Below are 23,758 nucleotides of genomic sequence, written 5' to 3' on the forward strand. Positions count from 1 at the left end.
AGATGGATGCCCAGGTATTAGCTTTATCACATTGCTTTACTGATGAATAATTTGGATTGTGCAGGTGTCTGTAGAGTATCAGGCCCAGGTACCTACTGCAGCCTTAACATCCCATACTATCAATGGGCATTCATCATTTCATAAATATTGATCAATTCGATCTCCATATGCATAGCTATTACTATTTGTAGAAAGAAATAAAGATCTCCTTCATTTGTGTTTTCCTCAAATATGAAAAAAATTCTACACGAAGCAAGAGTTACCTTACAGGTACAGATACCAAGTAAGATGATCCTCCAGAAGATGTTTCCTTATAGAGACTATTATTTTGACAAGACTGTTTTATTTTTATTTAGATGGTCACAAAGATGTTTTCTGTTTATCAGTCTATTTATATGTTTCCAGGACCTTATTAAGAAGGTTAGTAAAGCCTCTAACACTCAGCCTTTCAATCCCAAAAGGCAGACTTGAGAGTACAACATTCTCACATGTAGTTAGGAGCAGTACAGGAATTCAGAAATAGATCCAGCTAGATTTTGTTTGTCTTCGACTGTGTATCAAAAGGAAACACCTGTAATTGGCACCTTTCCCTTATGACAACAAGTACAGAGTGGTATACAGAAATAACTAGGCAAAGAAATCTTTCTGCATAGTATGTATAGGTGTACTAATTACCCAAGTCATATGATGCAGCACCAGAGCATCATTTTAGAAGTAACAGACGAAACCATGCAGTCACTTCTTTGCTCATGCAGTAAGGACAAAGTCTTGAAACTATAGCATACCCTGCAGATAAAATAGCCTGGCTCCTAACAGTAATAACAGATATTTCCGTGAAATCAGCAATAGCTGCAATCACAACTCAAGAGTTGTCCCTCACTTGTAACTGAGCATTTCCCTGAGAATGTAATGGCTGAGATAATTAATGCACCTTTATTTGAGGGATCATAATGAGTCACCAAATCAGTACGCAATTCAGTTGCACCTTACTGAAGATTACGTACTGAATTGACATTTTACCAGACTTGATGGCATATACAAAATAAGTAAAATGCACCGTTCCACACAGGTGTTAGCCCGAAAGAAAAGTTTTAATAGACACTCAAAAATCCAGAGCAAGTGCTTTCATTAACTGACATTCATCAGACTTTGTAATGCACTCAGTTACCCATAAATAAATACTACAGTTCTGATGACATCATCAAACATGGAGCCTGTGACTTGTATTAAAAACATAAAAACATTTTCCTATTCAACACTTATTCAAAAAATATATATATATGTATATATGTATGTATATGTTTACTTCTGTTTTTTTAAGAACGCATTTAAAATGAATATGATCATTAAGACCTGAAAAATTACTTGCATCCAGTCTGACTTGCCACTAAGATCCCTTAACATCCAAGAGATTTTCTGCATCTCCTCCTCTTATCTCCAGTTTAATAGTTTGGGAAATGCCTTTTTATTATCTCCCTTTGTCATGACAATATATGTTCTGACCTTAAGTTCCTAGTGGTGCCTCCTATATACAAGAACTGGCAAGTAAAACATTTTGTTGCATAAACCACATTATTCGTGTCACAATTACAGTACATGGGAGCTGAATATCTCTTGTCTGTATTAATGCAAAAAAGAAATGGAATATTTGAAGTAAAGTTAAATTGATTAGATCTATTACATCCAAATGTACCCTTAACCTTTAAAGTACGAGACTTAATGTTCTCTCTTTTTTCATGCTCATTCATAAGGGTGCTTTTCCTTTTAAGAAAAACAGGTGGTTATTCAATTATACTTTTAACGATAGGGTCCCCTGTGAAAATACACTAGTTGTTGGTAATAGCTAATGAAAAAGTTAAAATAAGACCCATAGAATGTTATAGCAATAACCCACGGCTGGGTATGAGTAATGCTGGATTTACCCACGGTTGGTGTGGTTTGGTCACGAGGCGAGGGCAAAGTCCAAGTGACCAAACTATGCCAACCGTCAGTATATCCAGCATTACCCACACCCAGTCATGGGTTATTGCTATTATACAATGACATTATTTAAGAAAAAAGTTAGTTACTTTTTGTAAGTAATATCCTTGTATAAGGACACTGTGCTGCTCTTCTGCGTTTTTCCCCCCTGGTATCCTGGGACTTTCCTGATGTACTGCACATGCGTATGGGACTTTTGTTCCCATACTTAAGCAGTACATCAGTGCTGCATAAAGGAAGCAACAGAGAAAGGAAAATCTCCATTGCTTTTTGTTTTGTTTTGTTTTTAATTGAAGAAAAAAAAAAAGAAACTGGGAGATTTTCAATGCACGGGAGAGACGGGACAGAGAAAATAAAAGTATAATCTGGTATGTTTCTGCAGTTTTGCATAAAGTACCTGATCATCCTTTTATTTTTGTCTGTCCCATCTCTCTTGTTGTTTTGAAGTTTCCAGTTTTTTGTTTTGTTTTGTTTTGTTTTTTTTAATATGAAACAAAGTGAGCCTTGATATATAATACAATAATGGTAAAACAGAAATAAACGAATATAACCAAAGCACAAAACAAAAAGATTGTTGTTTTTGGTCCTTTAATTAGTAAAAGCAACTTCATCTAATGAAAGAAGGTGCTTAGCAACTTCCAGTTTGGTGTCGGATTCATCTTTCCTTCTTTCAGCAATGGTCTTTTCGTTTTGTGTTGTTTTAATACAGTAATGTTGAAACAAAACTATAATTTTCGTAGCATATATTACTGGAAGAAAGTTCAGGTGACTGGACTTTTTTCACTGGTATATGCTCGATTTACAACAGGGACGTTGGATGGGCTGTGACCAATCAGTGTGCTCATTTTCAAATGTTAATGGCCAGTCACTGTATAATTTAAATTACTGTCCACCCTTTTCACAAACCACTCATTATCTAAATATTCAGATATTGGTTTGAAAGTATCTTTCCTCGAGCTAACACCTATGTGGAACAGTGCATTTTGTTTATTATTTTTTGTTGAATTTTAGCTCCAAGCCGGTTTCTCATTCATATTTTTGATTTTTCTATATATAAAATAATGGCATGCAGTTCTTACAACTCTGAGGTCACACCAGCTCAGCATAGAGGGGATTTCAAACTTCTGTGGGATTGTGTGATCTTAGCGGTGTAATATTGAAATAAGTGTGTGCTGTGCCATTGCTTCATAGGTTACTTAAGAAGCCTTTTCTTATATTTCCATGGTAGTTTTTCACCCTTACATTTTGCTTACGAATAACCAAGAGATGGGTTCAACAAGGATATGTTGGAACATTTACATTTCCCCTCTCCATGAGGGGCAGGGCTGCTAACCCCAGGGTTAATTTGTGGTTAAGCTTGACTTTGGGAGTGTTTTACAGTATGGCAGGGGTGTATGGAATAACAGCCTGTGCATGCTCTGAGGCAGCAGAGCTGCTGGCGCTCTTGATAGTATGGGGACTGACTATGATTCCTCACTTGTAGCATCCTGTCTGCCTGCAGTGCACCAGTGTCAGTGTCTTGTAAAACAGGGACTTGGCAAGTGTGCAAACTATATGTTGGAGTTGTCCAGTGCTTCCACTTATGAAGACGCATGCTCATAGTTTGTGTGTTTATGCATGCCTGTATGTACAGATGCACTGTGTTTCACTTGTACAGTATGTATATCTACAGAGCAGCGTGTGTACCACTGCATTATAACCATTATATCTGGTCCACAGCAATGGGCTATACAGCTCATGATTTTTTTTTTGAGGGGTGCACAACTCATTACTGATTCCTGCATGCCAGGCAGCATTTGGTTCTCCCCTTAAACTGGTATTTTGTGTCTGACATCACTATCTTGCTGCACTGCATGGCCCTTTTCAGCTGTCTTACAGAAAGTATTTACCAGAGCTGCTCATCAGGGAATCTACAGAACTTTTAGACTCCATCAGCATGAGCAATGGGTTCTAGCACTACTGCAGTGTATTTTACACTTGTATTTATATGCCTACCCACTAGCTATACTACTGTAGTGTGTTTTACACGTGTTTATATGTCTGATCACCAGATGTAAATGTGTTCATGTGTGGGTGGGAGCTGTGAGTGCCTTACTGTTCATGTAGTTACACTGCAGCACACCGGTAGCAGTAGTATTAATTTCCAGTGCTCTGGTTGGGGCATGTAGTTCACTGGTAGGCCTATAATTGATACTGTGTTGCATTACCATGCTGGGTAATGTGCTTGGTAGTCAGTATAGCTATTAATTGCATTAGCAGTGTTTTCTATGCAGATGAGCTCATATGCATATGTTCTAAACTCCATAAGGTGAGGCTAGTGTGTGTTGTTGTATCTTCAGTGCAACCCTGGTACTTTGTTGTTTCTTGATCTGGTTTTAGTTCATAGGATCATAGGAAGTTACTAGGCTAGCCAAGAATTTAGCCTGTTTTCCAACAAGTCAGTACCCTGTGCCACTGTCAAACAAGGACACAGGTGGAATCCCATGGGTGTATTTTCTGTTCCCCGTCCAGTTATCCAGGTTGCGCTTAAAAAGGTTTAATGAGGTACTCTGCTTTACGTGGAAAGGGAGCCTATTCCACAAAAGAGGGAGTCTCTGGGACACAAGTCTGTGCCACCAACAAGTCCTATTGATGTCACAAACCAGGTTGAGGTCACGCGTGCGGGTTACTCGAGTGGATCTTGACTTGTGGATATGCAGCAGTCCATCAGGGCGGGGGCTGAGAATGCTTTGTATGCCAGACAGAGGTCGCCTCTAAAGAGTCTGTAGGAGACTGAGTAGAGGGACAGGGATTTTAGCCTATCTGTGTAGGGTAGATGTTTTAGGCCCTGGATCCTCCAGGTGAGGAACCTCTGTTGTCTCTCCAGCTGCTGCATGTGCTTTGTGAGGTACATACCGAAAGGGGCATTGTACTCAATAATGGGTCTTATAAGGGAAGAATACAGAGGTGTTATGACCACCTTGTCCCTGGATGAGATACCCTTACTAATGAGGTGGGCCATGTAGAAAGTTTTCCTTACAACGGAGGCAATATGGTGGTCAAATGTCAGTTTGCTATCAACATGGGTGCCCAAGTCCCTCACGACTGATTGCGTGCTTAGTGCCTTATTATTCATGTGATAATTTGTGGGGACGTCATTCTCCCCAAAAGGGGTGAGGATGCATTTTTTGGTATTCAGTTTGAAGCCATATTTCTGGCAATAGTCATTTGTTTGGATGAAGCCCTCTTGGAGGATGTCCACATCACTAGGGGAATTGATGACAGCACCCATCTTGCACTCATCTGCAAACTCTCAGCCATAGACCACTAGATTTGGCCTGCACATCTGAAAAGTATATCCCAAACAGCAGAGGCCCCAAGACCAATCCTTAGGGTACATCGCTTGTTACAGGTGTACTACTTGAGGTGGCTTCCCCTATTTTGACTAGGTGTTCTGTCAGTGAGCCAGTTTGCTACCCATCTGGCAACATGTGGATTGATAGCTAGTTGAGAGAGTTTTTCTGTTATACCTGGGTGGGGAATAGTATCACAGTCCTTGGCCAGGTCAATGTAGGCGGTGTGCACCATCTTCCCCTTGTCTATGGCCTTGGTAACTGTCTCAAAGAAGTCAACCAAATTTAACAGGCATGACCTCCCCTTGACAAAAAAACTGTGTGGGATCAAGTGTCTGGAGGTTGCCAGTGTCCTTGTTAATGACGTCCATGATAATCTACTCCATGGCCTTGCAGATCAGGCTAGTTAGGCTGATGGGTCTATAATTTCCTGGATCGGTGGACACTCCACCCTTGTGCAAAGGGCTGACTGTAGCTGTCCTCTATTAGGCTGGGACAAAGCCATTACTCAGGCTTTGGCTGAATATGGTGCCTAATGGTGCTGCAAGTTCCTGCCTGAGTTAATGTAGAACGCAGCATGGAATGTTATTGGGTCCCACGGAGGCTGCATTTTTTGCGTTTGAGAGGGCAGTGATGACATGCTCCCTAGAGATAAGGGGAGGGGGGCAGGTACTGGAGATGTCCTGTTTTACTTATGGGGAGACAAAGGAATGAAGTTTACAGTGAACATGTCTGCCAGCAGGTTGGCTGTATCTACAGAGTTTGTGCATGTGGTGTCTTTGACCATCATTTCTGAGCAGCTGTGGGTGCTTCCCTTGAGATTGCAGACAAATGTGTGAAGAAAGCCTTATGATTGTCTTTAGTAGATGTGGCCAGTTTGGACTCAGACTTTGCTTTGTAGGATTTCACTAGTGTACTTATTTGCGTGTTCAGGCTAAGGAAAGTTTCCTTCCAGTTAGACACCTGCTCCTTCTTGGTCCTGGACAGCAATTTTTTCCTTTTATTATATAGTTTATTTATTGTAGATATCGACCAGACAGGTTTACTCTGACTTGAGGAGGAGGATTTCATCCTGTCTGGTATTCCTGATTCCATGCAGCTGTATAAATGCTCATACAGTACTTTGGTGTAGGTTCAGATGTATGTGCCAGTTCCTGGGGAGGGGGAGGAGGCTGTGAAGCTGTTTATACCTTCCCTCAGGAGGTTGCATTTAGCTTTGGAGAAGTTTTTTTTTTTTTTTTGTTTGACCCTAGCTAGGGGGAGTCAGGGGCGATGGTGACTTTGAAAGTGACTGCTTTGTGGTCGGATCTTACCAGAAATTATGACATTGTAGGAATGCTGCAGTGGTTGCAAATGTTGATTAATACCAAGTCCAAGATATTTTCACCTCTTGTGGGAGTGTCATCCAACTGGTCCAAGGCATTTGCATTGACGAAACCAAGGAATCTCTAGACATTTGTGTTTTGGCATGAGTATTTCTTTCAGTCTATGGTTGGATAGTTAAAATCGCCCAGGATCAGGGTAAAGGGTTGAATCTTGATAGATTCGAAGAGGTCCAGATAGGTGGAGTGGGCATCTTGAGTCAGAGTTGGAGGCCTGTAGCAAGCTATGATTTGAATAGGGTTCTTGTCAGTTGTTAACTGCACCTGGAGTATTTCCTGTGCATCGTACTGTATGACCAGCCTAGAGGTGTGTATGTCTTTTATATATATTGCAACTCCACCTCCTTTTGTTTTGCTGCCCACGGTTTGGGGTCTGAATGAATGATAGGATGAGTAACCTGGTATGGCTGGGGTGCTCTCTACAGCTTTGAACCAGGTTTCTGTGACTGCACAAATGTCTGTTTCTTCCAGGGTTAAGAATGCAATGAGTGTAGTTTCATGTTTAGACTCTTAGCGTTTAGCAGCATGACCTTTAATTTACGTTTCGATGAAATTTTATTGTTGGTAGTTTTGACCTCATGGCATTGCCTAAAAAAGGCAGGATGGGGAAGGCAAGAGCCTTTGCCAGGAGCCTGAAGATTGAAGCCCAAGGGAAACAGATGCAGGCCATCTCTGGCAAAGCATTGAGGCTTGTCATTCATATCATCCCAGGCTGTCAGGTACTGGATCCCATTGGAATGACACCAAAAACTAAGCCAGGTGTTAAAGTCAGTCATTTTCTGTTTATATTGCAGCATCATTCTGGGTGACAGTAGAATGCTGCTGAAAGCTAGGAACATACCTGCGTGGGACACATACTCAGCGAGCTCGATCATGTCTCTCTTCATATAGTCCAGGGAGGTACATCTCAAGTCATTCATTCCAACATGGACTATGACAGAGTCGTAACAGTACCTGCTGAGAGACGTGAGTGCATGGGTGACATGGTGGATTCTGGCACCTGACAAACAACTAACCGTGACTTTCTCCTTATCCAGCCTATTGAGGGGCACATCTGTGTGTCTCACAATGGAATCTCCTATGACAAATATGTTGGGTTTATGTTTAGGCCTTAGTGACTGTGAGACACAGGTGTGTGGACTATGTGTGGTGTGGTGGGCAGTGGAGTTTGCATGCCTTTATGCCTCAGAGGTCTCTCTTGTTTGGGTATCCTTTTGTTGAGGGCCTCCACATATGCGGGAGTGTGTTGTGTAGGTGTGGGTGGTGTTTGAGGTGTCGTGTTCGTGTTGTCTAACTTCTCTGTGCCAGACACTGGTTTGTGGAGGAGAGAGCAATGCCACTAGGTGCTTGATGTAATTGCATCTCTCTCAAATTGTATTCCTAGGTGGTAGTAGTAGAGGGTTGTCCGTGTACATGAGAAAGTTGCTACAAGTTTCAGGATGCCCATATTGACCAGACTGGCAGGAGAAAATATAGGAAATTGCTCGTCCATATTTGTCAGAAACTGAAAAAGCTAAGAGGGTAAATAGAGGAAGGTCTAAGAGTAGTACCACTAGATAATAACACAAGTGCTACTAAGGGAAAACTTGTAGCTGGAATACCTCAAAAAGGGTTAAAAATGTGCAGCTGAAGCTCTGGATGCAGCAGACCTGTATCTGGACTATGCTACTCAATTTTAAGTTTAAGAACTCAGTAAGAAAAAACTCACAACGAAGCACAGATTAATCACTTATAGTCAAAAGAATAGTACTCACAGTGTGAAAAAATACAGTTAAACAGCAATGAAATGCAGTAAAATGCAGTTAAACAGTAATGAATTGCAGTAGATAGCAATGACGTATAGTTAATCAGTTGATTGCTTTGAAACAGTAGCTCACAGTCACAATAGTAACAGAGAGCACACGATAGCTCACAATCACAACAGTAACAGAGAGCACACAAAAAGCAGTAATTCAGTAGAATACGATCATCAATTTAGTGAGGCTACCAACAAATAAATATAGCAAACATAAATGAAGTAGAAAGAGGTACAGTTTTTAGTAGAAAGTGAAGAGACAGAAGATAAAATAATTCAAGGTTCAGAAGCTAAAGGGATTGGCCTTTACTAAGTTCTCACTATAAACAGTAGAATGAGCTGATGTAATGTGACTGGGGGGAGTGTCCAGTATCAACTTTATACTAGAGGCAAGCAACTCAAAGCCACCAATTTTATTTATTTATTCATTTTATTTTACATTTGTTGACCGGGCTAGTCTAATTGGATATATGTCCGTTTTCAATAGAGGCCCGAGGAGAAAAGCTCCGAGAAAGATGCAGTTAATACAAAATGCAGAAAGATGCCTAAACAATCACAATACTATTATTTAATTATACAATCATGTACAATTGATTTTAAGCAGCAGTAAGCAAATTAGGGTAACACTGTGATGTTAGATAACTATACATTCAAAAACAATTTGATAACTATACATTCATGTACAGCTTGTTATTTCAGCAGGAATAAGCAGGGTAGGGTAACATTCTGAAGATTATTGTTTCAGTCATTTGGTGCAGCATTTATCATATATAAGTATAAGCATTAGTTATTTATTATGTCGTGTAAGAAAATTGACACAGTAATGAAGGGTATGAAGAGAGCAAAGTATTTAGAATTTTAGAAGAGAGAGCCATAGAAAGGTAGTAGAAGTAGACGAATTGGTGTCGAAAAAGCTAAAGGGAAGGGAAGATGGTAAGATCTTCACCAAGATTTAAGACCACCGCCACCACAGCAGCTGGGCGGGAGGGTGGAACAAAAAACAGTTGCACAGATTATACCAATATACAGTAAAACAAAAGTGCAGAAAACAGTTGAAAATAAGCAGTTATCTTTTTCCAATGTCACAGCAGAGCAAATGGCAGAGGGCCTATCTCAATGCAGCTTTGAACAGCTTGAGCAAATAAGTACAACTGGTTTAAAACACTGGCTGTTAAAGGCAGAGAAACAGAAACCAGCCCAATTATCCAATCAAAGTAATAGTAATGCAGGAATGCTTATTTCTGTGCACTAACACTCCATACCGCGTACCATGTGTATGAATCATGCCCTGTGTGAACAGATCCTTTAAATGGTATGTAATTGCAGGCAGCATTATATTGTTATCTGACTTTCGCTAGCTGAACTTGCAGCCACATCTGCTGACTAAATCATTTACAGAGTACCAAAGCTGCCTGCCTGCAGATACTTTTTATTATAAAATTTGCCTAAAAATTATACATTTTCAGCAGCATTTGATATGATAAAAAGATGTATCAGACTTGATTGTGTGTGCACTTGTATATGTGTTGTTTTGTTTTAATAGTCCTAGTTTAAGATCTTTATATTGAAAAAGCTGGATTCTTAATTGAATGCACTTTTTTCCAGCAAGTGTTTTACTTCATTCAGAATATGATTCCAAGTGTTTAAGTTAAGTAAGTGAGATTAAATGTGTGCCCCATATTACTTGTCAGGTTGGCTTCACTAATGTTTTTCTTCTGCAGGGTGTGGTCACTGTAAGACAATGAAGCCAGAGTATGAAGAGGCTGCAGAAACATTAAACAGGGATGCTGACGTGAGTAATAATTCTGGAATTTTTGTTTTGGACCACTAAATGTGTGAAGTCATGAAAATGAGTTTTCTTTGATAAACAGTGGTGTTCTCATTCTCCTGTGAGAATATTTTTGTGAGTTCTGCCAAAGTGCAGGCTTTGAGGTATTAACATCTATTTCGCCAAACATGTTGTGACAGTTTTATAGTACTAAGAATCATTTTTAAAGTTTCCAGTAAATGTATTTTAAACATTAGCATTTGGATGCTTCTGATCTGTTTTAGCTTATCACATCATTCATTTTCTGTCACTACTGCTACACCCATTCTTAGATGTACACCACAGAATTTTGCTTTCTAGTTTATTGCTGCTTTTTTCTGGAATTTGAAAACAAATGCTGGCACATTTGAAGCATTACAGCAACAAATTCTTAAAATAGCTATGATCCATAATACGGAGGAAAAAAAAAGATCTTAATTATCTGTACAGAAAGAGTGAATTTGTTTTATTGTAGTATGGTAATATAATGGTGGTTTAGTTCAAGCACCTTAATACATTTGAATTTGCTTCAGTTCCAGCTTCCTTCTTCATAGTTTCATAGTATAGTACTAGGCTATCTGCCCTAGGGCATTTATAAGCCTAGCCAAAGTGTATGTGGCTTTCGCCACCCCATGTAATGATACAAAAGTGTACAATTTAAGTTAAATTTAGTTTACTGTGCCTCTATCTAGCAATGACACAGAGATGACCCCCCCCCGGGGTAAATCTACGATCACCCATCCATTCGTCCAGATTTCTCTTGAAGAGAGTCAGTGAGGGGCTCTGCCTAACATGGACAGGTATCCTGTTCCAGAGTGCGGGAAGCCTCTGGGTTATGAATCTGTCCCTCCAGCATGTCCTATTCATGTTTGTGCTAAGGTTTAGCTCTCGTGGCTCTGATGGATTTGGATTTTTTGAGGTGGAGCATGTACATTAATTCTGAATTGGACATGGCCTTGTACGTAAGGCACAGATCACCTCTGAGCAGGCAGTATGCTACTGAATAGAGCTGGAGCTTTTTCAGTCTGGCAGCATATGACATATGCTGGAGACCCTTGATCCTCTTGGTAAGGTACTTTTGGGGTCTCTCCAGCTGCTGCAGGTGCCGGGTGAGGTACATACTAAATGGGGCATTGTACTCAATCATAGGCCTGATAAGGGAGGAATATAAGGGTACAATGACATCCTTTGATCTGGATGTGAATCCCTTCATGATAAGGTGGGCAAGGTAGAAGGTCTTTCTAACCACTTTGGCGACGTGGGTGTCAAATGAGAGGTCACTGTCAACTTGGGTCCCCAGGTCTCGGATTACTTTTTCCGTACTTAATGGATTACCACCTATGTGGTAATTTGTGGGTACTTTGTTATTTCCAAAGGGGATGACTATACATTTTTTGGCATTTAGTTTAAGGCCATGACTCTGGCACCAGTCGTCTGTTTTTGTGAGGCCCTTCTGGAGGATGCATGTGTCAGCTGGTGTGTCGACTATGGCGCCTAGTTTGCAGTTGTCTGCGAACTTTGTCAGCCACAACCCCCCTATGATTGCCTGCACATCTGAGAAATAAATGCCGAACAAGAGGGGTCCCAAGACAGAGCCCTGTGGGACTCCACTTGTGACTGGCTTAGAGTCTGACATAGCTCCAGCTATTCTGACTTTGTGGGTTCTGTCCTTGAGCCAGTTTGCAACCCATCTTGTGACAAACGGGTGTACATTTAAACTGTTGAGCTTGTCTATGATGCCTAAGTGGGGTATTGTGTCGAAGGCTTTTGCCAGATCCAGGTAGGCTCTATGAACTGCTTTGCCTTCATCGATGGCTCTAGTGACTGTTTCAAAAAAGTCCACCAGGTTTAAAAGACAGGATCTGCCTTTTACAAAGCCAAACTGGGTAGGGTCAATTGTCTGTAGGTCCCTGATATCTTTGTTTAGGAGTTCCATAATGATCCTTTCCATAGCTTTGCAGACCAGGCTGGTCAAGCTTATGGGGCGGTAGTTTCCAGGGTCTGTAGAGGTGCCACCTTTGTGGAGTGGGACCACTGTAGCTGTACGCCAGTGTTCAGGGACGTATCCTGTAGCAAGGCTAAGATTAAACAGCATTCTTATGTGCGGGTTTAGCTCCTCTAGGAGTTCACGTAGCACGCAACCCGGGACACCGTCAGGTCCCATGGATGCTGTATTTTTAGCTTTGCTGAGGGCAGCTCTCACCTGGACATCTGAGATTCCAAGGAGGTTGCATTCAGCTGAGATATTTATTTCGTCTTTTGGGGGAGAGGGAGGGAAGAAATTTGCACTGAACCTGTCTGCCAGTATGTTGGCAATATCTGTGGGTTCATTGTATTTTTTGCCGTTATGAACTAACTCTGCGCATATCTGAGGGTTTCTGCCCAGGTTTCTAACATAACTGAAGAAGGCCTTGTGATTATCTTTAGTGTCCTTAGCGATTTTTCTCTCGAAGTTGGCCTTTGATGATTTTATTAGCGAACGTAGTTTTTTGCTAGTGCTGATCAGGGATGCCTTCCCTTTATGGGATTTTGCTCTGTCTTGCAGTAGCTTCCTTCTTTTGTTATAAAGTTTGTTTATGGTTGGGGTCCACCAGATAGGATGCCTGCCTTTGGTGGAAAGGGTCTTGGTTTTATTTGGGATTGCATGATCCATGCATTCTTGGAGATGCCCGTAGAAAGCATTTGTGAAGGATTCAGCAGTGTGGGATGTGGTTTCCACTGGCCCAGGGGCTTGAAGGATACCATTTCAGTCCTAAGGAGTGTAAAGTCGGCTTTTGAGAAGTTTCTCACTGTGGTCTTTTGTGCTGGGGGTGGAGGTGGGATATGAATATCTAGGGTTATTAGTTTATGGTCTGATCTCACTAGTGAGGGGTATACTTCCAGTGTTGAGCATTTTGTCCCCATGTTTGTGATGATCAGGTCAAGTATATTATTTCCCCTTGTGGGGGAGGTGACTAGTTGTTCCATCGCATTTGAGTTAATGAATTCCAGAAACCTTTGGGCTAGGGTGTTGGGGCTTGCGTAATGCACCCAGTCTATGTTTGGGTAGTTGAAGTCTCCCAATATGATGATATTTGGTGAGACATTCATATCCTCCAGTGTCTTCAGGAAGGCTGAATGGAGTTCCTGAGATTGCAGGGGTGGTCTGTAGCATGCTACAAGTTGTATAGCAGTTTTGCCTACGGTTAGTTGTACATGGATGGTCTCCGATGCTTCGTGCATTGCCACTAACTTGGAGGTGTGGGTGTCTTGAATGAATATGGACACTCCCCCTCCTTTTGTGGTTCAGCCCAGGTTTTGGGGCCGAAATACATGATACGAGGTATAACCTGGTAGGGCCGGGGTGCTGTCAGGAGCCTTGAACCAGGTTTCAGTTACTGCACAGACATCGATGCTCTCCATACTGGGGAGTGCTTCGAGAGCCTGCATCTTGAGATTTAGACTTCTGGCATTGAGCAGCATTACCCTTAGTTTTTTTCCTTTATTGTTTTCTAAGGTGGTGGGTTTGTCTTTTGAGCCTTGCCTAAAAAAGGCACTATGGGCGTAGCAAGAGCCTTAGCCAATATCCGGAAGCCCAGTGGTGACAGGTGCAAGCCGTCCCTTGCGAAGCAGCGTGGCTTGGCCAGCATGTCATCCCAAGCAGACAGACATTGGATCCCCCTAGAATGACACCAGTAATTGAGCCAACTATTAAAGCCGATCATCTTGACTTTGTATTGTGGCATCATTCTTGGTGAGGGCAAGATACTGCTCAGGGTCAGGGTCATACCGGCCTGGGCTACATAATCAGAGAGCTCCTCTATGTCTCTTTTCATGTAGTCCAAGGAGGTACGTCTCAGGTCATTCACGCCGGCATGGACAATGACGGAGTCATATTTGTACTTGCTTTGGAGTGACCTGAGTGCTTATGTTATGTGGAGGATCCTAGCTCCTGACAGGCAGCTCACCGTTACCCTCTCTTTATTCAGTCTGATAAGCGGGACGTCAGTGTGTCTGACTATAGAGTCACCTATTACTAGTGTATCAGGCATGGTGTTTCACCTTAAGGGCTGTGATTGTTTGGCACACTGACTTTGTGTACTGTGTGCTGCTTGTGCAGAGTTTTGTGCTGGTGTTTTCTTGGATGTCTGCTTTGGGAGCCTCTGTTGTTTCGGTAAGTTTTTTTATTAGAGCCTCCGAGTATGTCTTTGTGTTACTATGTGTTTGGTTTGCAGTTGTGGTTGGTTTATGTGAGACTGGGTTTGTTGTGTGTGTGGTTACCTTCTCCTCCTGTCTGGCCTTGCGAGTCTTGTGTTGAGAGAGTTCAGCCTCCAGTTTGGCTATATAGTTGCATCTCTCACATGTGTTTATGTTTGTTGGGAGGAGGAGAGGGTTGTCTGTGTACATGAGACAATTGCAACATTGTCTCAGGATTCCCAGATTAACCAGCTGAACTGGAGAGGACGTCAGTAATATACCACTCAACATGCCAGAATAGTATAAGGGGGTGATGTGTAACTGGGTCAGAGAGAGGACTTTGAAGGGAAGTGGGTATTAGCACGGGTTGTAGGTGGATGTAGTGCTTACGTTAGTTTAAGTGTGCTTCACTGAAAAGAAAGGTTTTAGGAGCAAGTGCTAGGCTTATGATAAAGCGAATAGACTGATTTTGTTGAATGTAGAGCTTTCTTAAAGTAAAAATTGAAGTGCAGACTTGGCGGAACCAGGAATAGTTTAAGCCTGTTTAACCGGTGCTGCGCTATGCGCACAATCGCGCAAAGCCACGCAAATGCGGATTTTAAACAGGGAACTTCAGAAGAGCTGGAAATGGTCCAAAATGACCAATTACTTACAAGCCCTTGTGCTGAGGTCACTCTTTCAGGGACAGATAGGCTACTCAAGGCTCTCCACTCCCACTGGTGAGCAAAGAAACTTCCTTCTATCCAAGTAAGGCAATGGACAACATAGGAACTACACCACCGTCCAGAATACAGCAAAGCCTGTATACTGGTCTAAACTAGTCGAGAAAGGCGGGAAAACAAGGATATTTTTTTGTTTTTATTTTTTGTTTTTTAAGTTAAAAAGTACACAGAAATGCAGGAAAAACTGTAATAAATCACTTACACAGGCTAGCTCACTTTAGTGGGGTAGCCTCGACAGTTAAATTTAACAACAAACTTTCGACCAAATGTAACTTTAAGTGCAGATAATGTACAATGCAAAAAACAGGTAATAAAGCAGTATAAACTTGTTCAAAGTAAGAAAAGGAAGGTCTCTCAGGTAAAAACAGCAAAAAAATACTTAGATCAGGAAATTAGTCGCTTTTCTCAGTTCTCTGCTGCTAGCACCACTCTGCAGGACCACGAGGAGCTGTTTCTGAGTAGTATAGCCAGAAAAAAATGCGCAGGGGCGGATTTTAAACAGGGAACTTCAAAAGAGCTGGAAGTGGTCCAAAACGACCAATTACTACAAGCTCTTGTGCTGAGGTCACTCCTTCAGGGACAGATAGGCTGCTCAAGGCTCCCCACTCCCACTGGTGAGCAAAGAAACTTCCTTCTATCCAAGTAAGTTAATGGACAACACAGGAACTACACCACAGTCCAGAATACAGCAAAGCCTGTATACTGGTCTAAACTAGTCGAGAAAGGCGGGAAAACAAGGATTTTTTTTGGGGGGGGGGTTTGTTTTTTAAGTTAAAAAGTGTACAGAAATGCAGGAAAAACAGTAATAAATCACTTACACAGGCTAGCTCACTTTAGTGGGTAGCCTCAACAGTAAAATTTAACAACAAACTTTCGACCAAATGTAACTTTAAGTGCAGATAATGTACAATGCAAAAAACAGGTAATAAAGCAGTATAAACTTGTTCAAAGTAAGAAAAGGAAGGTCTCTCAGGTAAAAAACAGCAAAAAAATACTTAGATCAGGAAAGTAGTCGCTTTTCTCAGTTCTCTGCTGCTAGCACCTCTCTGCAGGACCACGAGGAGCTGTTTCTGAGTAGTATAGCCAGAAAAAATGCTCAGGGGCGTATTTTAAACAGGGAACTTCAAAAGAGCTGGAATCTCTCCCAGACGACTCCATTCCTTTGCCTATTTAAGATAATTATGCCGCATGCCGATGCCATAAAAGGATTATTTATTCATTTTTTATTTTTGTATGCATTTGTTAACCAAGTAAATTTACTTGGACATGTGTCACTTTAGTGGGTGACCTGGGAGCACTGTCTAAGTGACAGAATCGTACAGTAGGCAAATGCAGGTGGAAGGAATCAAACCCTGTTCCCTTTGGTTCTAAGAGGCAAATGATTAACAATTCACATCCTCAAATCCTCTCGCTGCCAGACTTAAGCCACCTACTCTTTGCACACCTGCACCAAGAAGTCACTAGCATTCATAGTTACTCCAAATTAAGTAATACTAAACTGTCTTCTAATTAAAATGTATTATTAACTGGTGACTCAGTGCTTAGGCATACCAGTTCACTAATCACAGGGTCACTGTCAACTGCCTGTTGTATATCAGGAGCAAAGACACTACAAGGGTCCTCAGGATCCTTTCCAGTACAGGTAATTCAATAGCATGGTGGTGGTCCTTGTGAGACAGGTCTATGTTAAAAGACTGACTTTTGAGATAGTTAATTTCTTATAATCAAACTCATATGATTTACTATTTAAAAAGTAAACCATATTCCTATTTGTTTAAACAACGAATTTTCCTGAGATCACTGTATAGTGGGGCTCAGGAAATATGCCCTTTTCCCCACTGTAGTGCAATGTTGGAGTTGATATATATAATTAGCAGCTGGTGGTAGGGGCACAACGATGTTTGCTCCCCTGCTAAAATGCTCTTTTTGAATTTTTACATATGTTCAGCTTTTTAAATGGTCAATCACAGGAGTTCGATTGTATGAAATTTGACTGTTTAAGATCTGAGAATGAGTGACCTGGGACACAGAACCCTAAGGGACATGCAGAGAGACATGTCAGAACTCTGTAGGCATGTGACAAATACAGGAAAGACTGTGATCCTAAATGGAATATTTCCTTCACCGAGACTGGTACCTAAGTATATAGAGAAGATGACTGTCTTAATAGCTAGTGTAATTCCAAGGGGATCTGGTTTATATCAGCCAAGGATGGGACAGTAGATAATTCTACTTGTTTTGCAGGGGACAGCCTGCATCTCTTGCACAAGGGTTTCTGCATACTGACAAAAGCCCTTGCTGTACCCATAGTGCATTTTTATAGGCAGAGTTCGTCTAACGGACATCCCAACTTAGCAAATTCTTCAGACCTCAAATTAGACTACATTAAGATGGCTCTTCTGAATTCCAGAAGTCTCTGTAACAGAAAGCCCAGTCCTGAGGTGTTTCTACATGTGGAACATGTCCATGTGCGTATAATTACAGAGATTTGTTTTAAATATAAAGAAAACACTTATTTTTAGGTTGTGCACTTTCCATGCCTTGAGGCCTGGTGGAGACTGCAGAGGTGGTTCTCTGTTTGTCCAGTACCACTTCAAATCTAAACTGCTAGCCAGACCCCCAAACACTGAGCCCCTAGAACTTCAATTTACCATGGGCAAGGCAAGCTACCAGCTTATAGCAAGCTATGAACCCCCTCCTTTTCCACAGAAATGCATATTAGATTCCTGGAAGTTTTAGGAAAAAAAATCCTCTAAGCAATAAATTCATAATCCTAGTGACTTCAGCTATTCAGCAGTAGACTGGAGTACCTGTTTCTCTAATGTAGGGTATGCCTAGATATTTCTGGATTTGTAAGTAGGAATTCCCTAGCCCAGATAGTTAGTGAACAAATCAAGGTCAAATTATTCTGGATCTGGTCCTCACTAATATTACCTTTTCCTGTTCCACTCCCAATCTCTTCTTTTCCAGATCAGTCAAAGCATAAACCTATGACATTTACTCTCTAAATTGCCATATCCATCTCCCCCGACCCTTATCCAATGTCTCAGTATTTAAAGACTTCTAAAGAGTGATCCTTATTCAGTTTATATGATGAAATCTGTAAATTTATTTGTGACATCACTGTCACTGACACCTACACAGCAGCTGTAGGCCAATTAGGCAATGCATACATGTGGTTATCCTAAGTATAACCATACAGAATGGGAAATTTAAGCCCTACCCCTCTCCCCATAGTCAGTCAACATAAACTTTATAACAAGAGAAAAACTACTAAAATTGTACAGTAAGGCGAGAACTACTCAGAATGAGGATAGTACAGATATATTACCAGGAAAATGAAAAAGAACTGTAAGGACCATTAAAGAAACCCATGAACAAAGATTAGCTTGTGAAGCAAATCATTCTTTAGCTGCATTAGAAAACTAAGGAGCAGCACTCAGCATTGCTGTGAACTTCTCCTTAATGGTACCCTCCAAGATTTCTTTACCTGCTATCATCACTAAAGAGCACGTTCTTAAGGTGTTATGTAAAACAAAAAACACTTCTTCCATACGTCTGCTTCTTAAACTGCATCAAACAGACACACCAAAGCTCTCCTTAAATTGATTAACCCAAGTCTTGCCACAGGCTGTGCACCCATATCCTGGTGAAGCCCCTGCACAAGGTGGCTCTACCACTGACCTGGGAATTACAGACCAGTTAGCCTTACATGTTTGATCTGAAAAGCTAAGGAGTATATCATAACCAGTTTCCATTAATTGTATTAAAAAATCTTATTAAGCATGATGCCCAGCAATTTGGATCTCGTGAAAAGGAGATCATGCACATTGTCTTGTTAATTTCTTCAGGATGGTTACACAAGTTGTTGACAGTGGTCAGTACAGCTTATCTTGATCATTCCAAAGCATTCATGATACCATATCACATGCCCAAATTGCAATGAATCTGTCACTCATAAACATAGATCCTTGCATGATAGGCTGGTATGCCAGTTGGTTAAAAAAACAGAACTCACATAGTTCATGTAGTAGTTGCGTCTTCAAATAAAGCTAATGTTACCAGTGTAGTCGCTCATTGGCCTGTAATGGGTCTTCTCCTGTTTGGCATCTACTTTTCTGTGCTCAGGAATGATAACCAGGACCTCTTGTTAACCACATTTGCAGATGACTCTCAACTGGGTGTATTTAATAAAACCCCTTCAAGGTATCAGTACCCTTCAGAAAGTGCTTACAGTTGTTAATAGTTGGTATACAGAAAATGGGCTTAAATTGTGTGCCAAAACATATAATATTTCTTGCAGAAAACAAAAGTTACCCACAACATCAACCATAGATAACTACCCTTGCAAAACGAAAAGGTTGTCAGGGACCTAGGGACTTGAGTTGATAGTTCCCTCTCCTTTGGTCATCACAGGACAACTGTTGAGTGGAAATCCTACTTGGCACAACTGGTAGCCAGAGGTATTTGTATCTAGATCCAAAGATGTTTTCATTTATGGATATTCAGCACTGATCAAACCCATGACAGAATGCAGTGCTTCCTTTGGCATGTACCTCAGTCCTAACTAAAAATGTCTCTGGTGTCAAGAACTATAGTTACCAGGAGAGTCTAGAAGCATTGTCCTTGTACTGTGCAGCTTTTAGACTCATTGGGGGTGGAGGTTGATCTTATGCAGCTGAGCTAACACTAGAACCAGAAACCTTCATTAAGCACATAGAGTCTGTGTTGAAAAAAGGGATTTATCAGCCAGCACCCTCCTCCTTGTCTTGAATAAGCATTCTTGCTGGATTAAGCAGTGCAGTTCAGTATCTTCTTTGAAACAAAACCTGGACAACTGGATAGGTACTCTCAACTTTACCTGGGCCTAACTGGTGTCTCCTTCCATGAGAAGGAAGGTAAAGCCTGAGGGTAGGTATTGGCAAGGTATACATAGTCATTAAAGTAAATAACCTTGACATTTCTGTGAACTCAAAAAAATTTTATTGCAAGGACACGAGCTACTCAACACACATTAAAATTATGTCTGTCCCAACACAAAGTAAAGGGAAATCTGTGGAAAAAAAACACTGCTGGTGCACTTGGAAACTGCACTGGCAATACCTTAATATGGAAAGTAGTGATGGAAAGTAGTGATGGAGGAGTTCAACACTTGTAAATTAAACTTAACCAGGTAAAACAGCATACAATTTTGCACTCTCTAAGGTGTGTGGAAACCTATCTTTTCTGCAGTTACTTAAACCGTAGTTTGTTCCTCTACCAAACACAGTTTCTTTGGTTTTAGCTTGTAAAGATAGATGATAATCTGGAATGGCTTTGCAGCAAGACCTAACTTGTACTTGCAGATTTCTGTACAGCTTGTTTAGCCACTTAGGTGGATGGTTAAGGTTTCCATGGGTGTATACTAGGCTAACGATCATTAGAGCCCTTATAAGCCTAGCCGTGCAACTGAAATGCGACCCACAAATGTGATTTATATAGGAAGTGATTTATTGACTGCCTCTGTCCATCAAAGATGTAGGTGCCAGAGCAATGGTGAATTTCAGATTACCCATCCATTTGTACAAGTTGCATTTAAATTAGGGATATGGAAGAGCTCTGCTCCTAATGGATGGGGATCCTGTTCCAGAGAATGGGAATTCTCTGAGAAACATATTTGCCTCTCCAACATGTCCTTTTTATGTTGCAGGCAAATTTTAGGTCTTTTAATCTTGTAGTTCTGATGTTACTTGTTTGACAAATGTGCAGAAGGTTAATTCAAACAGGGTCCAGGGATGCTTTGTATACCAAGCAGAAATCATCTCTCAGACTTCTGTATGATATAGAGTAAAGAGACAGGGCTTTGTGGCGATTAATATATGTCATTGTGTCTTCTCCCTGTATCCTTTTTGTAAGGAAACTTTGTGGATGTTCCATTTGCTGCGTGTATCTGGTCAGGTACATACCAAATGAGGCATTATACTCTACAGTGGGTCTGTTGAAGTACAGTAGCATGATGACCTCTGTGGGCCTAGATGCCATGCACTTGCTTATAAGTTGAGCAACATAGAAGAATTTTCTGCATGAATTCCTTACTAATGAATCAACTTGTAGGGATGTTTTATTGTTAACGTAGCTACCCCAGGTGTCCGACTTCTCAAAGGTACAATAATGCATTTCTTGGTATTAAGTTTTAAGGCAAGGCTTTGGCACTAGGTGATTGTCTGTGTTAGATGTTCCTGAAGGGTCTTCTCATCTTGGGGGAATTCAGTGACTTTTCTAGTTTGCAGTCATCTGAGAACTTGATTAGCCAGAAGCCTTTACTTTGGCTTTGACATCAAAAAAGTAGATGCCAAAGAAGAGCAGGACTAGCACAAAGCTCTGGGGGATTCCACTGGTGACTGGCCTCTTTGTGGAAGTAGTCTTAACCAATTCTAACATTTGGGTCCTATCAGTGAACTAGCTAGGTATCCAGCATATATCGTAAAGGGGTTTATACCTTGCTCCTTACGTTTGTTGACAATACCGGAGAGGGGGTTTGTATCAAATGCTTTAGCCAGATCTAGGTAGGCAGTATACACAGTTTTCCCTTCATCCATTGTCTTAGTGATCTTTTCAAAGAAGTCCACTGGATTCAGTAAACATGACCTTCCTTTGACATAGCCAAACTGTCTCCTGTGTCCTTGTTGGTAATTTCCATGATGATTCCATGGCTTTGCAGGAAAGACTAGTCAGATTAATACAATAATTAGAGAAAGGTAACAGAATGGGAAGAGGCCAAGAATTTTATTTGGACTGCAAGATAGAGATTGCCTTTCCTGTTGAGGATTGATATCAGAGTTTAGGCAAAGAGAAAGAAATGAGACGCCTCAGTGAAAGACCAGCACTGGTAGAGTCTTTAGTAGAATCTAGAACAGAAGCAGCTGTTAAAAAAGGGGTAATTAGTAGAGCATACAAAATATTGCACGATAACTTAAGAGTCAATCAGAGGAGGTTAGAAAGGATTGGAAAGAGAGATTGGATAAGCAATTCACAAAGAAACAATGGGGGGATGTGTATGTCTCCCAAATATGCAACAAAGTCTAGAAGAATTAGGATCTATGCTTGGAAGTGTTTACATAGGTATTTTACACCCCTAGCAGACTGCAAAGTATTTTTCCTCAGGTAGATGGCAAATGTTGGAAGTGTGATGGGGAAGAAAGCGGTAATTGGGAACATATTTTCTGTGAGTGTAATGAGTTGGCAGACTTTAAAGATCCCCTGCAGACTGCTTTGTCAGGGATACTGGATGAGCAAATTGATGTAACTAAGAAAATTATTTTTGACCTATGGTACAGAATTGGAATTTCCTAGACAGAGTAAGGCCTTACTGAGTCTAATTATGGTGGCTGCCAAAAAAACAGTTACTAGAAAATGGAAATCAAAAACAACAGTACTAGAGGTAATGAATATAGTAACATAGATAAAACAATGGAATTGGGATCTTTAGAAAAGGGTAGAAGCAAATTACATAGAAAAAATGGGAATTGTGGAAGCAATGCATGCAGAGGAAGAACCAGGTTTAAAAGGAGGCAGGATTTGAATGAGATATGGAATGTTTGACTAACAATGGCTGGATATATTATAAGTGATATATAATGTTTGCAACTAAAATTATGTTAATATGGTTTGTTTTCATTTATATAAATGTATGATTGTCTATGTGATAAGTGAGAATGCAATAAAGATGTTTCTTGTTTAAAGTAAGACTGGTCAGGCTAATGGATATGCGGTTTCCAAGATGTATTGAAGGTCCTCCCTCATGAGGGGGATGACCATTGCAGTCCTCCACACAGGCACAAAGCCTGTTTTAAGACTGTAGTTAAATAATGACTAGGGGTCCTGATAATTCATATTTTAGACTGTTCAGGAGGCATTGAGGGATGTTGTCATGGCTCATTGAGGCCGTGTTCTTGGTTTTAGTGGGTGCAGCTACTACTGTACATACTCCCTAGTTGTAGTTGGAGGGGTTATGTTAAAAGTATTTTTGGGGGGATTGTTAGGGGTGGGGTAAAGTTGGATATTAATTTTGTCTACTAACGTGTTTGCTATATTGCCAGGCTTGGTAATTGTGGCACATTAACCACCAGTTCAAGACATTGCTGTGTGTTGCCCTTGACATTTCTGACATAGCTAAAAAAGCCTTACGGTTTTCTTTATCTTGGGAGGCTATCTTAACTTCAAAATTGGCTTTGCTTGACCTAATTAGTTGCCTATTTAGTGTGAAGAGAGATTGTTTTTATGTTTATAAGATTACCCTTCCTGATTTTTGCCATGATTTCTTTTTTTTTTTGTATATCCTGTTTAATTTGGGATGCCATCAGGGCAGTTTGTTTTGGGGCTTGTCTTTGAGCTTACTTCTGGTAGATACAACAACCTCTATGCAGCTATTGACATGGTTATACACAACTGTTCAGAGCAAATCAGCATAGAAAGTTGTGTTCTTGAGGTTTGAAGGGACATTGAATTTTGACAAACTGTCAGTTAATAAAAAGGTAATTTGCCTTGGAATAGTTCCTGTTACTGGTTTTCATGGGATTACAGAT

At 40.8% G+C, this 23,758-nt stretch overlaps 1 protein-coding gene across 2 annotated transcripts in view; it reads left to right on the forward strand.

Annotated features, from left to right (window-relative positions):
• Positions 1 to 23,758, forward strand: part of PDIA5 (protein disulfide isomerase family A member 5) — a 2,083,676-nt gene that overhangs the window by 1,604,496 nt on the left and 455,422 nt on the right. For both annotated transcript variants that reach the window (XM_044074910.1, XM_044074911.1), the window contains one exon: positions 10,211 to 10,281. In XM_044074910.1, coding sequence (XP_043930845.1) covers positions 10,211 to 10,281 — 71 coding nt within the window. The remainder of the gene's footprint in view (positions 1 to 10,210; positions 10,282 to 23,758) is intronic.

The sequence above is a fragment of the Protopterus annectens genome, chromosome 6.part0 (genome assembly GCF_019279795.1).
Source record: "Protopterus annectens isolate FY-2018-M chromosome 6.part0, PAN1.0, whole genome shotgun sequence".
Classification (NCBI taxonomy): domain Eukaryota; kingdom Metazoa; phylum Chordata; order Ceratodontiformes; family Protopteridae; genus Protopterus; species Protopterus annectens.